This window comes from Microtus oregoni, unplaced genomic scaffold (genome assembly GCF_018167655.1).
Source record: "Microtus oregoni isolate MIOR12 unplaced genomic scaffold, Mior012 000007F_ref0000211, whole genome shotgun sequence".
In the NCBI taxonomy this organism is placed as follows: domain Eukaryota; kingdom Metazoa; phylum Chordata; class Mammalia; order Rodentia; family Cricetidae; genus Microtus; species Microtus oregoni.
The window spans coordinates 21,106,229-21,128,705 of record NW_024543066.1 but is presented as its reverse complement, the minus strand read 5'-3'; the positions used below and the strand labels follow the sequence as shown (position 1 = coordinate 21,128,705).

Below are 22,477 nucleotides of genomic sequence, written 5' to 3'. Positions count from 1 at the left end.
AATTTCATGGTACCAAAAAGCACCAAGCAAGCTTCCAAAGGAGAGAAGCAACCAATAGTCCTACCTGTCTATGCTGCATATGAACCACAACAACTACCTTGGCACAATAACCTAAAGGGTCCAGGAGTGGCACACATAACTTGGCAGTAACCATCAACTCTAATTGGACTTAAGACACACTAAGAGGGAAACCTCCTCTAGTACTGGAAACCTAGATAACTACTCAGTACTAGAGAATCCCTGGTTATTGGTGGAAAATCTATAACCACTAATTTATTAAGTCAACATAAGCCCTAACACCTACCAATCTATAAACATTTGTGATATCTTGCATGCACAAGATTTTGACCAAGTATGGTTTTTTATGTGTGCTAATTAAGACTTCATGTCTTTAAGAACATTCTCTCCATATTGTACTTTTGTATCTCAGTTAAACTAATTTGAGGCTTTCCTACAATCTGAACGGAAACAAGTCCTATCCACTACATTTTTGTGTGTGCTAGAATTGTCAGGACTGTGTAGCTGTCCCACTTGCTGTAGGTATGAGTCTTATTTTTTTTTAAGGTAACTGGAGTCCTTGAGGCTTTCTTACACACATGGTTTCTCTTCAATGTGAGCTTTTTGTGCATTTAAACAGTACTAGAATGATTGAAGCTGTCCCATAGTGCTTACATATGTGTTTCTCTTCTTTGAGAATTCTTTTGTGTATCTGAAGGAAAAAAAAACACCAGAAGGTTTTCCTGCAGTTTTTGTTGTTGATGGTGGGTTGGGTTTCTTGTTTGTTTTTCTTTTTCATTCATGAGGTTTCTCCGTACATTCATGCATGTTTTTTATAGAAAACTAAAATTTCTCCCGCACTGATTTCATGTAGAAGGTTTTGTTCCAGTGTGAGTATTTTCATGGAGCTGAGTAGTTAAGTGGCTGAAGCCTTTCCGATATGGCTTATATTCACAAGGATTCTCTCCAGCATGAGTTCCTAGAGATTTCTAAGAGAATTTAGGAAACCGAAGACTTTATGACATTTCTTACCTTTATAGAATATCTTCAATGTGTACACTTTCTTTGCTTCTGGAAGAAATGGAAATAAGTTAGAGTTTTCCCGAATTCTAGCTTGGTTTTTGTTGCTGTGATAAACATCAGGATCGAATGCAACTTGGGGCAGAAAGGGCTCAACTGGCTTTATTTCCAGGTTACAATCCATCATTAAGAAAAGTCAGGGCAGAAACTCAAAGCAGAAGCTTTAAGCAGAAACCATGAAGTAACCCTGTCTACTGGCTTGTTTCCTGTGGTCTAGTCAGCACCATAAGACTAAGCTAAGCTGTCCCGAGAGAGTACCACCCACTATGGGCTGGGCCCTCCCTTACCAGCCAGCAATCTCGACAATGCCCTACAGACAAGATCACAGGTCAGTCTAATAAAAGCAAGTCTTCAATTGAGGCTCCCTCTTCCCAGGTGCTTCATGCTGACAACCAAGATTTGTCATCACAACCACATTTTCCTCCATTTTCCTCATAATCATATTCTTTGTTGTCTGTATGAGTTCTGAAGGGGATGAATGACAAATGAGGACACACACACAGAGTGGGGGGGACTGATTTCGCATGCATGTTTTCTTGTTCAAAACACAGTCTAGAATCTTCACAGATGGTTGCTTCACTCATTTTCAAAGTATCTCTACTGCCTGACTTCTGATGGGATTTTTGTAGTCATCTTCAATGTTCTGGCTACCCACTTTGTACCACACAGGACACACTTGACAAGGTTTCCTCTACCACTCAACTTCTTATTTATCACCTAGGACTTCTGTAGCCATCTTCAATATTCTGGTCTTCACATTTTTTTTACCTACAGAAGTCATTCTCTAGAAGGTTTCCCACGTCTTATTTCTGTAGAAGGTCTTCTGGAAAGGCTCCAGAAAAGCACAGCCCAGGATGAAGTTCACAGACACAGCTGCAAAGGTCAGAAACACTATTTCCAGTTTCTGGTGTCCCGCTTCTCCTCAAGGTTCTGAAAGTCTATACAGGTCACAACACAACAGAGAAAGAACCACCCAGAGTCTCTCTGAACAGCACACTGTAGTTCCAATAATGGATTGTAGATGAATTTACACAGTATTCTGACCTTTTTAAACTCGTCTCAAAAACTTTGTTGGGGGCTGTATACCACTGGCCCCTTGACTTTGCCTGCCTAAGTGAACCAAGCAAAACAACTTGTTTTCCTGTGCCTGCAGCTGTTCTGAGCATGAGACCCTTACAAGTTCCTGATGACAGGGGAGTGAATTCTGGTGGATTTTACAGCTGGAAATCCCAAGAGCTGGGGTGTGGCTATCAGTTAATGATCCCTATATAAGCTTTCCTGGAGCACAAAAAGGTTGTCATTCTTGGCATTCTTGTTTCTCTCTTTGGGTGCATAGATTTCTAAATCTCCAGTCTAGTTCCCAGCTCCCACACTGTACGACAGAGCACTGAACAGACGTGGCACTTTACATATATCCATATGATTAGCTTGATAACATTCTTGAAACAGTATAAGTTTATACCATTTCAAAATTTATTTGGCTTAAAAGTTTTTAATTATAAAATAGATTAGTAAGTGTCGATGTAAAGTATTTGGGGGTAAGAAAATGAGGTATAACTGCAAAGTACAGAAGAAAGTACTTTGTAGAAATGGAATGATTCTTTATCTTGAATATGGTGACTGACATCAAATATTTATGTGCTAAAATGACATAGAACTATACACACTCTTGTGCCAATGTGAATTTTCTGTTCTGCATGAGAAATTGGCATCTTTCACCATGAAGATAGCCACCATCAATCCCACCACAGACCAGCTAAATTGAGAGAAGCTGCTTTGGCCTTACCCTCAAAAAGGAGTCATTGTTGTGCTGCTGCTCTTGGACTGTGTGAACACTCCTCCAAAATCTACATGTGCTTCAAACCACAGAGCCATAAGTGCATGCTCACAGCTCAGACAACAGAAACAGCACTTCCACAGGCTAACACTACCCTGGGCCTGTCACTATGTGTTATGTGTATGCCTATACTATGTGCTATAGCTCTACCACTGCTCCACAAACCCCAGGCCCAGATATCTTGTATACCATCAACGTTAGCTCTAACTCTGCCCTAAGCTCTAGAGTCACTCTCATCCTACACATGTGTGACTTCTACACTGAGTCCCCCAGACATTCCACAAATGTCACTACCATAGCTGCAGCAAACATATCCATCTTTGATTATTTCTGGGGCTATTCCATGAGTGCCCACATATACTACCCTAGTGTTAGGATAGATGCCTCATTCATAGTCTCTTCTAGGATACAAAGGTAAACAAGCAGAACTGCAATAGCCCTCACCATCACAGACATCCACAGCCATGGCTGCTGAGGACTCACAGACTGTGCTGACACCGACCCCAACTGACACACATGAAGACTAAGCTTCTGAGCTTTCACCAGTGTGTGAACTTGATACTATACCCTCCACTATATGAAAATGCTTCCCTATTAAAACTCAGCCATCAAATATGCAGCCATCAACACAAAGCAAGAACCATGAAAAACCATAAAAACTTGACACAATCCCCAAAAAACATAAATCTAGAAGGTGTATGACCAAAAATTTAAAATAAATGATAAGACATTAAACTAAGTTATAAGAGAACATAGACATGTTAATAAAATCAGGAAAACAATATACAAATAAAAATTTCTAAGATAGATTAAAATTATTAAAAGAAACCCAAAAGAAATTCTGGGCTTAAAAACAGAAATAATCAAGATTAAAAATGGAATAGCACTAGCAACAAATGTGACAGGCAGAAGAAACTCCCTGTGAGGCATTACCATCCCTGACTTCAAACTCTACTACAGAGCTACAGTATTGAAAACAGCTTGGTATTGGCATAAAAACAGAGAAGTCGACCAATGGAATCGAATAGAAGACCCTGACATTAACCCACAAACCTATGAACACCTGATTTTCGATAAAGGAGCTAAAAGTATACAATGGAAAAAAGAGAGCATCTTCAACAAATTGTGCTGGCAAAACTGGATGTCAACCTGTAGAAGAATGAAAATAGATCCATATCTATCACCATGCACAAAACTCAAGTCCAAATGGATTAAAGACCTCAATATCAGTCCGAACACACTGAACCTGATAGAAGAGAAAGTGGGAAATACCCTACAACAGATGGGCACAGGAGACCACTTCTTACATATAACCCCAGCAGCACAGACATTAAGGACCTCATTGAATAAATGGGACCTCCTGAGACTGAGAAGCTTCTGTAAAGCAAAGGACACTGTCGCTAAGACACAAAGGCAACCCACTAACTGGGAGAAGATCTTCACCAACCCCGCAACTGACAAAGGTCTGATCTCCAAAATATATAAAGATCTCAAGAAACTAGACTGTAAAAGGCTAACCAACCCAATTATAAAATGGGGCATTGATCTGAACAGAAAATTCTCAACAGAAGAACTTCAAATGGCCAAAAGACACTTAAGGTCATGCTCAACTTCCTTAGCGATCAGGGAAATGCAAATCAAGACAACTTTAAGATACCATCTTACACCTGTCAGAATGGCTAAAATAAAAAACACCAATGATAGCCTTTGTTGGAGAGGTTGTGGAGAAAGGGGTACACTCATCCATTGCTGGTGGGAATGCAAACTTGTGCAACCACTTTGGAAAGCAGTATGGCGGTTTCTCAGGAAATTCGGGATCAACTTATCCCTGGACCCAGCAATACCACTCTTGGGAATATACCCAAGAGAGGCCTTATCATACAACAAAAGTATATGCTCTACGATGTTCATAGCAGCATTGTTTGTGATAGCCAGAACCTGGAAACAACCTAGATGCCCTTCAATGGAAGAATGGATGAAGAAAGTATGGAATATATACATATTAGAGTACTACTCAGCAATAAAAAACAAGGACTTCTTGAATTTTGCATGCAAATGGATGGAAATAGAAAACACTATCCTGAGTGAGGTAAGCCAGACCCAAAAAGAGGAACATGGGATGTACTCACTCATATTTGGTTTCTAGCCATAAACCAAGGACATTGAGCCTATAATTAGTGATCCTAGAGAAGCTAAATAAGGAGAACCCAAAGAAAAACATATAGGCATCCTCCTGAATATTAACCTTCAGCAAGCGATGAAAGGAGACAGAGACAGAGACCCACATTGGAGCACAGGACTGAAATCTCAAGGTCCAAATCAGGAGCAGAAGGAGAGAGAGCACGAGCAAGGAACTCAGGACCGTGAGGGGTGCACCCACACACTGAGACAATGGGGATGTTCTATCGGGAACTCACCAAGGCCAGCTGGCCTAGGTCTGATAAAGCATGGGATAAAACCGGACTCTCTGAACATAGCGGACAATGAGGACTACTGAGAACCCAAGAACAATGGCAATGTGTTTCTGATCCTACTGCACGCACTGGCTTTGTGGGAGCCTAGGCAGTTTGGATGCTCAACTTACTAGACCTGGATGGAGGTGGGAGTTCCTTGGACTTCCCACAGGACAGGGAACCCTGATTGCTTTTCGGGATGAGGGGGTGGGGGGACTCAATTGGGGGAGGGGGGGGAAATGGGAGGCGGTGGCAGGGAAGAGACAGAAATCTTTAATAAATAAATAAATTTAAAAAAAAAGAAACTCCCTGTGAACTCCAAGACATGACGTTTAGAAATACTGCTAGAGAAGAAAAAAAGTGAGGAGGGACGGAGGACTACAGAGCCCTCAGCAGAGCTAATCTCACTCTGCAGGGGTAAAGAGAAGAGGCAAACACTTGAAGAAACACTGACTAAAACTCCCCACTTTCAGGGAAAATATAAACATCTAGATATGAACTTCAAAAGTCTTTTATCAAAACCAGGCATGATGTTACACATCAAAACTGCAATACCATCTCGCTTCTATAAGAATAGCTACCATTTTATTTATGTATTTTTTGTGTTTTTTTATTTCATGTTTTTAAACCCTTCCCTCCCAGTTCCTCCCCACCTTCATCCCTATTCACATCTACTCTCTTTCTGTCTCTCATTAAAAAAGAACAGACTTTAAGAGGTAGTATTAAAAATATGACCAAATTAAATAATGTGTGATAAAACAAAAACTGTCACATCAAAGCTGGTCAAGACAAACCAACAGAAGGAAAAGAGCCCCCCCAAAAGGCACAAAAATCATTTGCATTCAAGAATGCCATAAAAACACTAAACTGGAAGTCATAATATACACACAAAAGACAGCCCCATATTCAGGTGTGCCCAGACCTGCAGAGGTCCTGGCTCAGGCCTTCTCCCTCAGAGGAAATCCTAAAATTTGCAGGCAAACGGATGGAACTAGAAACATCATATTAAGTGAGATAACCCAGACCCAAAAAGAAAATTATCTTATGTACTCACTCATAAGTGGTTTTTAAACATAAAGCAATGAAAAAATAGCCTACAAATCATAATCCCAGAGAACCTAGACAACAATGAGGACCCTAAGAGAGACATATGTGGATCTAATCTACATGGGAAGTAGAAAGGGACAAGATCCCCTGAGTAAATTGGGAGCATGGGGACCATGGGAGAGAGATGAAAGGGAGGGGAGAGTCTCAGAAGAAGGAAACAGAGAAAAATGTTTAGCTCCATAAAATCAATTAAAAAAAAAAAAGACAGTCTCTGTTGCATTCACATGAGTTTTGCTTATGTTGATTTAGAGGGCCATGTTTTCTTGGTGTCCTCCATCCCCTCTGACTCTTATATTCTCTCCACCTCCTCTCCTTCATGGTTCCCTGAACTCTGAGGGGAGGGATTGATGGAGACATCCCATTTAGGGATGAGTGTTCCAAGGTCTCACTCTCTGCACAATGTCTGGCTGTGGGTTTCTATATTTGTACCCATCTGCTGCAGGGGGAAGTTTCGCTGAAGATGACTAAGCAAGGCATTGATCTATGAGTATAGTTTGTTAAAAGTGTTTCAAACACTGAAAGATACAGCTACCAAAATGATCTAGCAAAGCCACCATTGCGCAAATGCGCCTGAAGTATATTTATCTTTAACAGATATCTGCACTTCCATGTGAATGATACTATCAGTTGAAAAGACTGCCAAAACTATAAAATGCAGTAGTAAACCTCACGATAACCACAAAGAACCAACGTACAAAAGATAATGGGACTGAAGCCTCAGTATAGAAAATCAATGGCTCACAAAGACAAGAAAGAAACAGATAGCCATAAAAGAATCACCAAAGTGTCAACATAAAGTACTTACCTACTCACCATCAGCCAAGTATCATTTCACAATGTCTATGTATCAAAATATTACACTGTATTCTTTAAATATAATTTTAGCCAACAATTATTCTACAATAAAGCTTAAAAAGCCTTTGTAAAAATTTAAAACAGAACCACACAACAAAATAATAGCTGGTGTTAAAAATGAACTGCATATCAAATGTCAGTGAGGTATGTAACTACTGAAAAACTCAGCACTGCTGGAGTAAATGCACAGTACTACAGCCACACTGAAAAAGACTTCAGTGGTTTCCCTGAAAGGAAAATGTATCATATGGCTCAGCCATTTATTCCTAGATATTGATCCGAGAAATAAAAACATATATCCACACAAAGATTTATATAGGGAAGAGCTTAGTGGCTTTATTTATTATGGCCCCAAACTGGAAACAGTGCAACTGTCAATGTGTACACCCACACGATAGAATACAGCTCAGCAGTCAGAGTATAAATTACACACGACATGTGTAATACATAAAGAACAAACCTCAGAATAACTACACTGAGGGAAAGGAGCCTGATTAAACAACATATACAATACAATTTCATTGGTTTAAATTTTTAGAAAGTCCAAATACCTATATGCCTGAAATAAAATCAATTCATATAATCAGCAGAGTGTATGAAAATTACAGAAGGGCAAGAGGGAACTTAGAGTGCATAATAAGGGCAGAATCTTGATTGTAGTGATGGTTTTAAAGGTCAAATTTTTCAACCTTAACATATAAAATTTTAGTATATATGTTTCAGTTACACATCAATAAAAGTTCCCAAATAAGCATACATCCAAAAAAAAAAAATCCCCTAAAACTGCTAGGCAGGGTGCACACGCTGCCCTGCTGCCCTCTAGAAGCAGAGCAGAGCAAGATCCTGCACCACAGGAACAAAACACACCCACTATACCCCAGATTAACACACATCTCTCCATTAGAATACTACAAGACATAAAATGTTACCTAAGACAAATATTTTCTAGCAACACGGAAATCCTAGGTGATGAAATTAAAAAGGCCAGATGTAAACGGCCACAGGCTAGGCTCAGCTGCACAGGACACTTAAGTGCTACATACACACGGGCTGCTTTCTGGCTGGAAGCAGTTCTACACTAATCTTTTTCCATGGGTCATGGAGTTATAGATGATTTTTAACCTTTTTGTTACTGGTTTTTATTTTCTCAGGGTTTTTTTTTTATTGTTTTCTTGTTTTGGTATTATTTTCATGTAAGCTTAACAATAGTCTTAGAAGAAAGAAAAAGGTTTCCAAGGAAAAGGGAGTTTGAGTAAATGTCTGACTGACAAGTGGTTCCTACTCTGCACCACTGGCCCTGGGAAGATCAAGGAAAGACTCTGGGAACTCATATGTGGCCCAATTATTATCTGTTACTGGATAATATATTTCACAGTCACATCAATTAACATTTTTCATGTCTACAGAAAAAGAGAAATTCAACTCTACTGAAACTTGAGTAGCTTTGTTTCACATCAACAAATAGTAACGTAGAACCTCAAATGTAGAGGTGACTTCCTGCCTACACACTGCTTTAGTGGCCTCTGCCACTAGACCCGTGTGACGAAAGAGCTAATCAACTTCGTCCTGTGTTAGAACCATCCTTTCCCTAAGCTTTCCAGTCTGGGCTTTCATGAATTGTTCAGACCTGGGAACAGAATTTAAAGTTATATACCTGAAGTTAAATATCTCAGTTCTCAGAGGGCGATGGTGGCGCACGCCTTTAATCCCAGCACTCGGGAGGCAGAGGCAGGCGGATCTCTGTGAGTTCGAGACCAGCCTGGTCTACAGAGCTAGTTCCAGGACAGGCTCCAAAGCCAAAGAGAAATCCTGTCTCAAAAAACAAAAACAAACAAACAAAAAAAAATGTCTCAGTTCTCAGAAGGCTATATAAAAACTGCTTTATTAAACTTGATACATGTTGCAAATATAAGATTAAAATGAGTGTATGCGTGTTTCCTGGTTGAGTGATTTGGGGGACACTCATTACATTGCTGAGGTTTCTACAACTGCATCCTATCAGTCTTTTCATAAACTAGAAGTAACAGATAATTAAATTTCATTACGAAATGTGCTATAAAGCAGAGCAATTAAGTACAGCAAACTGTCAGTTGTTTAACACCAATGTAGCTTTTACCTCAAGGAATTATTCTCTGCTTTTTGTCTGCCAAGTTCACTTTCGGTATCCATTGCCTTTCTTGCTAATGATTTCATTTCTTTTTCCACAGTGGTTATGGTCTCCTTCATCAAAGTCATATTTGACATCTGTTCCATACGTTCATCATCAAGCTACACAAGTAGAATGACAAAGTTAACTCCTACCACTCCGTAGCTTTGTTGGTCTTAGCAGAGGAGACCCTCCTACAAACTGCAGTTTGTGAAAAAATTATTTACACAACGAGATGATCAACTGGAGCAGACCTGACACTGTAGAAGGTTTTATAAGGTGTTATATAATAGGATAAAAACAAGCCACTATATAGCTTTCTATAATGCCTACCTGTCTCAGTATTATCAGTCTACCTTTCTCAATCTGGTTCAATTTGACTATATACATACTGAATTTGTAAAAAACATTTATTTGTTATTCAAAATTAATACATTACATATACAGCAGGATTATAAAAATAAAATTCTTTTTCTCTTGTTTGTTTTTTACTTATTATAAGAAAATACCTCAAATGAATTTATCCATACATTCAGACCTTCACTGTTTATGTACCTGGAACACTGCTAACGTGTATCTGGCCAATGCTTGATATACTCATATTTGGCAATATTATCTTTAACAGAACACGGAGATGAGAAAAATTGAAATTTTAGATAAAGTGTAGTGGTACTATAATGCCAACACTCAGGAGGTGAAGCAGCAGAACCATGGGTTCAAAGCCGACCTGGGCTATATAGTAAGTCCTTGTAGTCCACTCCCTCCAAAAAAATAGTCTAATAATTTAAAATCCTGAGGCTACATCTTAACAATAAAAACAAAACTTCTTTTCAAACAAACAAACAAAAATAAAAAGCTGCACTCGTGTTTCCAGAGGAAATAATGAAGTGCAAAGGTAACATAGGATTATGAATAACACATCATATACACCACCTTAAGTATTTTAGGACTACAAACACAATCTTAGAAAAATAAAAGAATTCTTCCTAAGACAGAAAGAAGAGAAAAGGAGAAACTATGGGTAGAGCCAACGAGGTTTTGTTTTACGTTATGAACTGTACACTCCAGCTCCTCTATCCTTTGTTCCAAGTGAGCCTTCTCATTAAAAGCTGTCTCTTGAGCAATCTGTTCAAAACACAAAACACAACAAAGGACTTTCAGTGTCACCACACTTGTGTTATACCTATGGACAGACAAAACAACTGCACACCTTTAGCCTTTCTCTCAGACTGTCTCGCTCTGTGGTCATTCTCCGCAAATCAGTGAAGGCTACATCTCTTTCCGTCTCTACCCGACGAAGAATAGCATGTGCTGTGGTTGACTTAGGAGACTTACAGCTTTTCATCATTTCTCTTCGAAGTCGAGCAATTTCTTCCTGTGCCTATGATAAAAATACATAAAACTTAAAAAAGAAAACTTTAAATTATACATAAAGTGTCTTATAACCACTCAACTAAAATTGAAACCTGAAATAATATGCAAGCAGCAAGAAAATAAGGAAATGGATGAATTTTTATTTTTAAGAGTTTATAAATAAGTGCAAGCAAATATATAAGTATATATTTGTGGGGGTGTAGCTAAGAAAAAAGACTTTGTATATTCTATTTGAATTCGGCACAACTCAGGTGAAATACTTGTCTAATGAAAATTTCACAGTGCTTATCTTTATATTTGCTATATCTTTATATATGCTATTGTCTAGGGTATTTTTACCCTGACACAAAGTTCCACCAGTCCTTACAGCCCAACATGGTCTCTGAACACTTGTTAACCAGTCCTGAGGCCTCAGATCTGTTGCATATCTATAAATGATTTCATATCCACTTTGCTTCCTGACTCTAAGTTTTGATCATTATCTACACAGCTGGTCCCCAGTTTCAGAAAAAGATATAGTTTCTCAATATCTACAGATTAGCCTTCACCACATTTCTTAAAGAGTTTTCTAAAATCTTCCTAATTAATGATAATTATATCCTCTCACCTTGAGCAGTGCCTCTTCCTCTGGCTCTTCCCACCCTGGTTCCCAGCAAGCCCCCATCACCTTCATCATGTATTAGCTTGACAACCTATCATCTAATCCTACTGCCCCATCTACCATGCTGTGTCTTTTCTTACTTTGTAGGCTCTTCGTTTTTGTTTTTAGGCAGTCTCAGCCACCACCACTACAAAACCTGAGCTAAGAAGCCTGCCAACTGTGATGGATTTTTCGTAGTTCCCATTCCCCTTAATTTTCTGACAGCAACCATACTGGTTCAGGACCTTTCTTCCTAGACCCCCATTCTCCCTTTGTGGCTTTGGTTTCTTTATCTTTCAAATGTTCTTCCCTGCCTCTTGAAGATTCCATCTTGATTTTTCTGTTCTATTTAGTGCCTTCTCATTTATATAACTCATTCATTCTGAAGGCTCAAATAACATTTAAGATGATCTTTAAAGCTGCATAATCAGTGCCTGCCTCTCTTCCTAATTCGGTTCTAAATGTTCTAGGTAGCAGTTACTATCTGAATGTCTACCATCTTACTCCACCTTCCTAAACCAAATCCATAACTTTCCCTCAAACCATCAATGGCTTATTTCTCCTCTTTTTATTCCCCAATTCTCTGTCATTTAAGATAAAATTTCAAATGTTTCCATTTGTTTCTTCTCCCCCAAATCAAATCTTCTCAAATCTTTCTTAGTTTATCTGGCATCTGTTCCTATATTTATTTCCACTGATATCACCTTTGCTTCATGCACGGACCATGATAACATTTTTCTAAGGAATCCACAGTTTCTTCTTCCTCTAATTCTCTTGAAGGAAAAATTATTATGCTAATATAGAAGATCTATGAGATTTGCCGCAAGATAAAAATTGTTTTTCAAGAAAGACTACTTTGGTTATAATTTCCTGCCTTCAATAAATAATAAATTGTCCACTGCTTAAAAATCAAACGTGTAAATCCTAGTCAGGTTCACTGAGCCATCTGTAGTAGTTTGAAAGACAATGACCCCCAAAGGGAGTGGCCTTATTAGGAGTTGTGGCTTTGCTGGTGTGTGTGTGTGGCCTTGTTGAAGGAAGTGTGTCCCAGTGGTGGCAGGTTTTGAGGTCTCCTTTGGTCAAGTCACACTCACTACGGTACCCAGTTCACTTCCTGTTATCTGTAGATCAGGATGTAGAACCCTCAGCTCCTTCTCCAGCACCATGCCTCTGCACACCACCATGCTTCCCACCATGATGATAATGGACTAAACCTCTGAAATTTAAGCCAGTCCAATTAAATGTTTTCCTTTGGGTATACTGTGTGACTCACTGGGCCACTCTATAGCTTCCACACTGAAATTTTGTTTTGTTTTGTTGGTTTGTTTGTTTGTTTGTTTTGGTTTTGGGTTTTACTTTTAAATTTTGTATTGAGGGGGAGGTTGCAAGGTCACAGGGTGGAAGCGAGGGAATGGGGAGATGAATAGGATTGGAATGTATGATGTGAAATGCACAAAGAATCAATAAAAAGCTTTAAAATGTTTTACTTTATAAGAGTTGCCATGATCATGATGTCTCTTAACAGCAATAGAAACCCTAAGACACTATCCAAGGTCAAAAGTTAACTAACTATATAGCACTCATTCACAGGTTAAAACCAACCTCCTTTCTTGTTTTGTAGATCTATAAGCTAAGAATATTTTTCATATTTTTAAACGATCAGAGATAAAATCAGGACAATTTTTCATAATGATAAACAATATAACATTCAAATTTCAGAGTCCATGAAGTTTACTGTAATACACTCTATATGCATTGCCAGTGGCTGAGACAGAACTGAATAGCTGCCAAAGACCCCACAGTCTTCAAAGCTGAAGAAGCAAGAAGAACATTTATGGAATAGGGTGCAAACTCCTGCCTCAGTCCAATCTACTTTCCAAGCCTTCACTGCCCCTTGCTCCACTGACACATTCAGCCTACCCCAACCTAAAGTAGTCTATCTACCTCTGCTATTTCCTGCCTTCTTCCTTTGCCACACACTACTTCTTCAGGATAATCTTCCTTGTCCCTTTCAGAATAATAAAAGTCCCTATCGTAATTCAGGACTCAAATACCACATATTCTGGCAAAATTTCCTTGATCACCAGAATTAAAAAAAAAAGTGTTCTTCTTTTTATTTCTTACAATACACTCTAAAGGAGAAAGCTTATAGTCACAAAAACAGAGCTAGAGAAACGGCTCAATCATTAAAGGCAAAGTTCACAACCAAAATCACATCTACAAAAACTAAGACAATAAAAGACACTATTCTTTTCTCCTGAACTATACTATATACTAATGGAAACAGGGCCTGCTTTAATTCTTTTTTATCCCATAGAGAGTGTGAGAATGATTTCTTTTCACTTGAGAAAATTTGACATGCATCTAGGTATGTGAAATAAGTGCACCAATCAGATACTTCCTGATTATAAACCAGAAGTAAATGTATTCCAAAATAATTCTTTGGCATACATATAATTTATTAAATGGAAGCAAATTTGCATAGCAATGAAATGGGGGTCCTTGTTTATTTCTATATAAATAGTTAAACCTTTATACTTTAGGACACAGAACATCTTCAGTATTTAGCAGAGTTGGTTTGATTTATCAGTTATCATTATCAGTGCTTGGAATGATGCTTTTCATATATCATATATATGATAAAACTATATTTAGAGTGGCCTCAATCCCAAACTAAAACTAATATTTTTGGTGAAACTTAAGTCAACAACTCAAACAGAAATTTTTACTTTCTTTTTTTTTTTTTTTTATTTATTGAGACAGAGTTTCATTACCTGAAACTCATTCAGGCTGGTCTAGAACTAACTATGTAGACCAGGCTAGCCTCAAACTCACAGAGACCCATCTGCCTCTGACTCCCAAGTGCTGGGATTAAAGGCCTGTGTCACCACACACAGCTTCAAATAAAAGTTTTTAAAATCATTCTTATATAACACAATCCAAAAATATACAAATTTGATACCACATGCTAAGGAATGACAGTAGGAAAATATTGAAAGCATTTGTTTTCCAATCAAACCATTACATTTTTATAGAAGCAGAAAATTTGTGTGCAGTTAAAACACTGCAACTCACAACAGACAAATGTCAAATCTGAGCTGCAGTTTCAGGAAGCATCATCAGTGTTGCATTATATGATGGTATGTGGAGATCAAAGTGTGCATGCTGTGTGTTAGGAAGCAAGGCTGCAATGAAGTCGTACAATATAATATAGGTCCACGCCTCATATCTATAATGTGTTTGGCTTTGAGTTAATTTTTTGGCTGTATATTCAGACACTTTTCACTGTTGCAAAACCTTCATGCTCCCATAATCTGTGATGCATACGGGGTTGTGACCTATACAGTGTCTTAAAGTAGCAACTCTAGATATAGTAAGTATTTCTTCTTAAAATTGTAGTTGTTTATCAAAGAAATTACATTATGATAAATAGGATTTAATTCTTGTTGATTAAATATTTTATTAATAAAAGCTATACAGTTTTAAATAGAAAGTAAAGTTAAATTACAAAGTTATTTTAACCTCTAAATTTAAACAAGTTATGTGGCAGTTCCCAAAGTGATGTGATAGAACTTTTTAACCTTTCCCCCACCAAATTCTAAAGGTTTTACCTTGAACATATGACATCCTATCATTTGAGACTCTCATTTCTCTTTGTGTTTTTTCTCGCCGCTTTGTTTTGTTTTTATTGTTCTGTGATGTGTTAAGGATCAAAGCCTAGGGTCTATGCAAGCACTCCATCAGTGAGCCACAACTTCAGCCCTGTCTCCATTTTTCATTCCAAAAATCAAACATTTTATGCATGTATATAATCTCTTATGAGATATAAGAGTGACATAGATGTGTTCACACTTCTTATATTGGAAATATGATACCTTCATTAAGATTATCTTGACAACAGGGCTGTAGATGTAGCTTAGTTGTAGAGTACTTGCCTAGAATGCACAAAGTCCTGGGTTTGATCCCAGAACCAAAGAAAGAAAAGGAAAAAGGAATGTCTTAGGGAAAAACGTAATTTCCAAGTAGTAGAGTAATTTGACTGGCATGTTAAATTATGGTCATAAAACCTACGGAAAAACTGCAACCCTCTAGAAATGACTGCTATTACTAATACAATCTGTGTGCTTACATGCTTACCTGCTCATAAAGAAGGAAGGTCTTGTCTCTCTCAGATGTAAGAACCTTGACATTGCCCTGGATTTCTGCCAAATGACGTTCATATTTTTCCAGCATGCATTTCAGTTCTTCACGGTCTCTTGTTGTTGACTTCAAAAGTTCTACATCACAGTTTGCACCCTAAAATTATTATTTAAGATATCTGAAGTTCTTCCTCTTTTCTTTTCCTCTTTTTTTTTTTTTTGAGACAGCGTCTTATGTGGTCCAAGCTGGCCTTAAACTCACTATGAAGCGCCAGGGCCAGCCTTTAATTCCTGATCCTCCTGCCTCTGTCTCCCAAGTGCCAAAAATACAGGTGTGCACTAATGAAACACTACTGCGGGTGGCAGTGCACAATCTCTACTTAAGTGAACATGACCTCAGAATGAAAGAAAATAGTGAACAACAACAAAATTACTTCTTTCACAACTTTATCTCAAACTGCACTAAACTGGCCTCATTATCTCCCACCCACAACTTATCCTGGGAATAAAGAACTAACTTCGTTGTTCACTGTACCATCAAAGAGATCTATCTCCCAACCTCTTTGATACTATAATTTATATAAAACCAAATTATTTCCAAATAAGATAAATCAAAGAATAAAATTGAGTACTTAAGAAACAAACTAAAAGATTAAAAGATTTCCTCAAAACCTACCCGGGAAGTTGGAGATGGGCGTCTTGGACTTTTAGATCTATTTCTGATCATTTTTCTCAAATTCTGTGTTTCAGTCTTATAATAATCTCTGTCTGCTTCTAAAGTCTTGACAAAAGAATCAAGTCTAGAAGGACATTTATTTTGTGCTTTTTCAGTCTCTAAAATGATCTTTCAAGGAGGAAAAAAAATTAAGCAATTATTTCAAGCTAAATTATAGCATACTTTTCTAAATAAAAACACAAAGGAGTCTTCAAAATATGAAATTTGGCATTTTTAAAAATAGAACATCTAAAAATTTATTCATTAATTATTTTTAAAAAGTAATACACTATTTTAAGAGCAATTTTCACCATTTTGGTGTGTTTTATTTGAATAAAATACTATCTTTAGTTAAACATTTTGAGAAGAAAAGAGATGTGTGTATATGCGTGTGTATTTCAGAAACATCCATACCTGAAGCAAATCTTAGAAACAGACTGACTGACTTTGGAAATCTTTACATGCAACTTTAAAGGTAGTTCCAATGTCTACCTTTGTTCAATATTCGCTCAATGAATGGATATGCTAATGAGTTCTGACAGTCGACATATTCAGGTGCTTCCCATGAACTCCCATTCACATGGATATATTTAGAAACACTTCTCTTAAAATGTGTTTTTATACTTGTTTTATAAATACTGAGAAAAAGTAGACATGTCTCAGATGGTGTTTTAAGTATTTTAAATGAAATATTAAAATGTTTAAACAGAAAACTTTTCATTTCATATTATTAGAGAAACAAAACATCAACTGGTGCTAGTTACCAATTTATAACTTAAAAATATTCTGAAAGGCAGAAAATTTAAAATATAAAAAAATGTACCTCATATACTGAAAATTAAAAATGCGGGAGTCATCATTTTAAAACCTAGTAACAGCTAAAAACTCTTTGCTAAAATCAACCAAAAGTTATTCTCAACTCTAGGTCAGCAGTTCTCAACCTGTGGGTTACAATTTCTTTGGGGGCTGAATGACTCTCACAGGGGCCGCCTAAGACCATCAGAAAGCACAGATATTTACATTACAAGTCATAAGAGCAGCAAGATGACAGTTATGAAGTAGCAACGAGAACAATGTTACGGCTGGGGGTCAGCACAACATGAGGACTGTACTAAAGGTCCCTGCAGTAGGAAGGCGAAGCTGTGCTCTAGGACAAAGCACTGACAACAGGGAAGCAGGAAGGCATCCTCCTAAGGTGAGGGCACCCACAAACCTCTTAGTGGGTGTGAACTTTAGGAAAAAAATGCATTCATTGTTCTCAAAGGCATGAGTTAAAGGATATATTAAATTCTTTTAGTAGATTACTAAGTAAAAATGACTGCTTACCATGTATTTGTGAAAAATGTACTTACAGATTTAAGCCTTTTAATTGTATCTTCCAATACTGTTATATTATTTTGCTGGGAAATGAGTTCAATCTGAAAAATTAGAAATTCTATTATTTATACTAAAGATGGTTAAACTGATTTAATTGGAAAAAGTATTAAAAGGAAGTCAGTTAAAAATCAAATCATACAGACAATATTTCAAGCAGAGGGTAACCCGTCCTCATGCTTACCTACCTTCAATGGTAAAAGAACCCAGATGAAAAAAGTGGTTCCTTTACCCAATATTTTATAAAATATTAACTTACTGTATTGTACCAAATTATTCTCCATTAACTGGATCAAATGTTGAGATGAATTATAATTCTGAAAATTTTAACAGGAAAGCAATACAAAGACTGGAATAAAGTGTTATCAAACTGCCCATTCAGGCTTCTTTCTCTTCTGAACTATTTTACTGCCTTCATTCCACCTAAGCCACAAAATACTGTTCGCATCAATTTATAACACTGAACATATACTCAGTTTTACAGTACAGCTGTCATCTATAGCTATTTATGTGACACATCTACGTCATATGTTTAAAAACAGTGACTGTTTTTATGACAGATAAAGCTCTTTGCTAAAAAGTCAGCAAATAAGTTCAATGCATACATTTATAATTCATTAGCATTCTCTCATGATTCTGAGTTAAGATACATGTGCTATATTTTACATTTGAATTTCCTTTGCTAGGAACCAAGTCCAGGGTCTCATAAACACTAGTTAAGAGTAAAATTCAATACAACCCCTGTCCCATTTTTCTTAATTATCCTTCTAAGATTCTTTTAGAAGTCACAGTGAAGTTTAGAAAATATTGAGGGATTCTAATGTTTTTTTTTATTTTTTTTAAATATTTATTTATTTATTTATTATGTATACAATATTCTGTCTGTGTGTATGCCTGCAGGCCAGAAGAGGGCACCAGACCCCATACAGATGGTTGTGAGCCACCATGTGGTTGCTGGGAATTGAACTCAGGACCTTTGGAAGAGCAGGCAGTGCTCTTAACCTCTGAGCCATCTCTCCAGCCCCGATTCTAATGTTTTTAACATAACTTATAGTTGCATGAACTTATGTACAACTCTGAATCATTAATTTTCATTATCTTATTTTATGCTATTGTGATGGCTATTCTTGGTTATCAACTTGACTACATCTGGAATTAACTAAAACCCAAGCAGATGGACAACCCTGTGAGGGATTTTTCTTAATTAAATCATTCGAAGTGGGAAGACCTGCCCATCCAGATCCTTTGAGATGAGGAGATACAGCTTTAATCTGGTCACACCTTCAGATGGCAGCCTATATAAAGGACATGGAAGAGCAAGTGTTTGTTCTATAACTGCTTGGAAAGTTCATTCCTACTTCTTCAGGATTCTGGCATATACTGAAGACCAGCAGAGGCATCCAGCATCATGGACTGAAGAGCTACTGGATTCTTGGACTTTGCATTGAAAGATAGCCATTGATGGACTAACTGGACCAGAGCCCATAAACCACTCTAATAAACCCCCTTTCTCTATATAGATATATTCTATTGAGTCTTTTCCTCTAGAGAATCATGACTAATACAGCTACTATGCAGATACTAAAATGATACAAGCCTAGAATGAAAATGTGTAAAGATTTTTGTTCTTGAGTAAAAACAATATCCAGTGTGATACATCCTCCAAAAAAATGGATATACATACATATCCTAGATACAGATGAAACATTATCAATAGCTTATAAACTGAAGAAGAGTAAGTGAGCCTAGATACAAGTATAACAGTGGTGGATATTATTTCCTTCACTATAGTTTTCTAGGTGAACTGAAATCTTGTTTGTCGAAGAGGTAGGGGTGTTAGAGATTGAGCCTTTCTACACAAGCACTCTACCATTGAGCTATACCCATAAACTTAATTTTTTTAGAATATATATATATTCACACACACAACATTTATGGTGATAAAAGTGATAATCCTGCCCTGAAAAATAAGTGTAATTGTCCCAAAGGAACAAGTTTTAATCCAGTGCTTTTCACCTTCCTAACAACTGGTTAACTGATGCTTTATTGTGTGTCTGACAATGTGGTAAATATTCATTCTGGAAAACAAAGTGCATACGACAAAACACAATGCATATGATAAAACACAAATTTCTGCCCCAGAGAGTTTAAATCTAGTCAAAAAAAGAAAGAAAAGATAATCGTCAAAATATATATCAAATATGGCACTCAAAAATACACAATAACCACTTAAATTCTAAGACACTGATTTTTTTTTCCTTTAAGTGAACAAAATAGGTAAAGATTTCTGTCTTTAGGGACATAACATTCCAGCTAGGAGAGATGATTGTGGTGGCCTAAGAAGGAATAGCTTCTATAGGCTCATATATTTGAATGCTTAGTCACCAGGGAGTGGAACTGTTTGAAAACATTAGGAGACGTGGTTTTTTTGAAGCAAGTGTGTCACTGGAGGTGAGCTTTGAGGTTGCAAAAGCTCATATCATACCCAGTCAGTCTCCCTTCTCTCCTTCTGCACATAAAATGTAGCTCTCAACCACTTTTCCAGTACTATGCCTGCATCATGCTCCTCACCATGATAATGGACAGGACTAAGCCACTGAACTGTAAACAAGCTCCCAATTAAATGTTTTGTTCTTTAAGAGTTGACTTAGTCATGGTGTCTTTACACAGCAATAGAATAAGACAGACAAAAGTGACTAAGACAGATGCTTTTTTTTTTTCCGAGACAGGGTTTCTCCGTAGCTTTTAGGTTCCTGTCCTGGAACTAGCTCTTGTAGACCAGGCTGGCCTCGAACTCACAGAGATCCGCCTGCCTCTGCCTCCCGAGTGCTGGGATTAAAGGCGTGTGCCACCACTGCCCGGCGACAGATGCTTTTTTTAAAGTTAAAATTAGTTAAATAACAAGATGTATACCATACTGGCAAAGAAAAGCAGAGTTGCGGGTACTGCACTTATGAAAAACAAGACTGAAATTTGAAACAGAGCTATCAGGGAATCTCCATGGAAAGATTCTTTGAGCAAGGTTTAAAGAAGAGGACCCAAGGAAATCTGGGTGAATATTCTAGGAAAAAAAAACACCTCTTTCTGCAGATATCCAAGAGGCAAAAAAATGTCTACCTAGTTCCAAGGAATAGTAAAGTGGCCAATGTTGCTGAGGCAGAATGGAAGAGAAAGGACAGTGTAAAAAGACCCACCCTAAAAAATAAAGCAGAGGGCTGGAGAGATAGCTCAGCATGTAAAAGCATGTTTTGCTCTTATAGGACCTGGATTTAATTTCCTGCACCCACATGATGATTCATAACTATCTGTAACTCCAGTTCCAGGGGATCTGATGCCTTCGTCTAGCTTCCATGTGCATAAGGAACACACATTATACATAGACATACATTCATACAATTTATATACACATAAAATAAAATAATTTCAAAATATATATATTTTTTGAAAGCAGGCAAGGCAAGATCAAAAACACTGATGACAACTTATACTTGAGAGTTTGTGGGGAAAAGAGAACACTCCTGCATTGCTGGTGGGAGTGCAAGCTGGTACAGCCCCTTTGGAAATCAGTGTAGCGATTTCTCAGAAAATTAGAAAACAACCTTCCTCAAGACCCAGTAATACCACTTTTGGGTATATATCCAAAGGATGCTCAATTGTGCCACAAGGACATGTGCTCAGCTACGTTCACGGCAGCATTATTTTTCATGGCCAGAACCTGGAAATAACCTAAATGCCCCTCGACTGAAGAATGGATAAGGAAAATGTGGTACATTTACACAATGGAGTACTTCACAGCAGGAAAAAATAATGACAGCTTGAATTTTACATGAAAATGGATGGAGCTAGAAAACATCATTTTGAATGAGGTAACCCAAACCCAGAAAGGCAATTATCACATGTACTCACTCATGGGTGGTTTTAAACATAAAGCAAAGAAAACCAGCCCACAAATCACAATCCCAGAGAACTTAGACAACAATGAAGACACTAAGAGAGACTTATATAGATCTAATCCACATAGGAAGTAGAAAGTAGAAAAAGACAAGATCTCCTGAGTAAATTGGGAGCATGGGGACCTTGGGAGAGAGTTGAAGGGGAGGGGAAAAACAGGGAGGAGAGCAGAGAAAAATGTAGAGAGATCAATAAAAATCAATAAAATTAGAAAAAAAAGCAGGTTAGAAAGGGTATGCATATGGTGTGGGAGGTCCTTCTGTGTGTTGCTTTTATTGGTTAATGAATGAAGAACTGCTTTTAGTCTATGGCAGGGAAGAACAGAACTAGGCAGAGAAAGCTAGGCTGAATGCTGGGAGAAAGAAGGGTGGAGTCAGAGACGTCATGGAGCCACCAGAACTTTAGCTGGTAAGCCACAGCCACGTGGAGATACACAGATTAATAGAAATGAGTTAAATTAATATATAAGAGTTAGCCAATAAGAAGCTAGAGCTAATGGACCAAGCAGTGATTTAATTAATACAATTTCTGTGTGATTATTTCAGGTCTAAATGAGCTGGGTGGCCAGGAACCAACAAGCAGTCCTCCTTCTTACATGCATACCTACAAAAGGATTTTCCAAGCGTAATATTAAGTTTTACACAATGCTTTCTATATAGTGGATTCATCTATCTTGGCTGATTGAATCATATACAAAGGTAACAATACTTTAATCCCAGCACTCGGGAGGCAGAGGCAGGCGGATCTCTATGAGTTCGAGGCCAGCCTGGTCTACAAGAGCTAGTTCCTGGGCAGGCTCCAAAGCTATG

The 22,477-nt window shown here is 37.6% G+C and overlaps 1 protein-coding gene across 5 annotated transcripts in view; it reads right to left on the bottom strand.

Annotated features, from left to right (window-relative positions):
• The window catches only part of Tsga10 (testis specific 10), a 103,861-nt gene that overhangs the window by 54,405 nt on the left and 26,979 nt on the right, over positions 1-22,477 (bottom strand). For 4 of the 5 annotated variants that reach the window (XM_041655740.1, XM_041655736.1, XM_041655737.1 and 1 more), the window contains 6 exons: positions 17,696-17,761; positions 16,305-16,472; positions 15,627-15,785; positions 10,686-10,856; positions 10,523-10,600; positions 9,446-9,597 (listed from right to left, as the gene is read on the bottom strand). In XM_041655740.1, the coding sequence (XP_041511674.1) occupies positions 9,446-9,597; positions 10,523-10,600; positions 10,686-10,856; positions 15,627-15,785; positions 16,305-16,355 (611 nt within the window). In that variant the 5' untranslated portion in view covers positions 16,356-16,472; positions 17,696-17,761. The remainder of the gene's footprint in view (positions 1-9,445; positions 9,598-10,522; positions 10,601-10,685; positions 10,857-15,626; positions 15,786-16,304; positions 16,473-17,695; positions 17,762-22,477) is intronic. The other variant, XM_041655738.1, reaches the window with a different exon arrangement.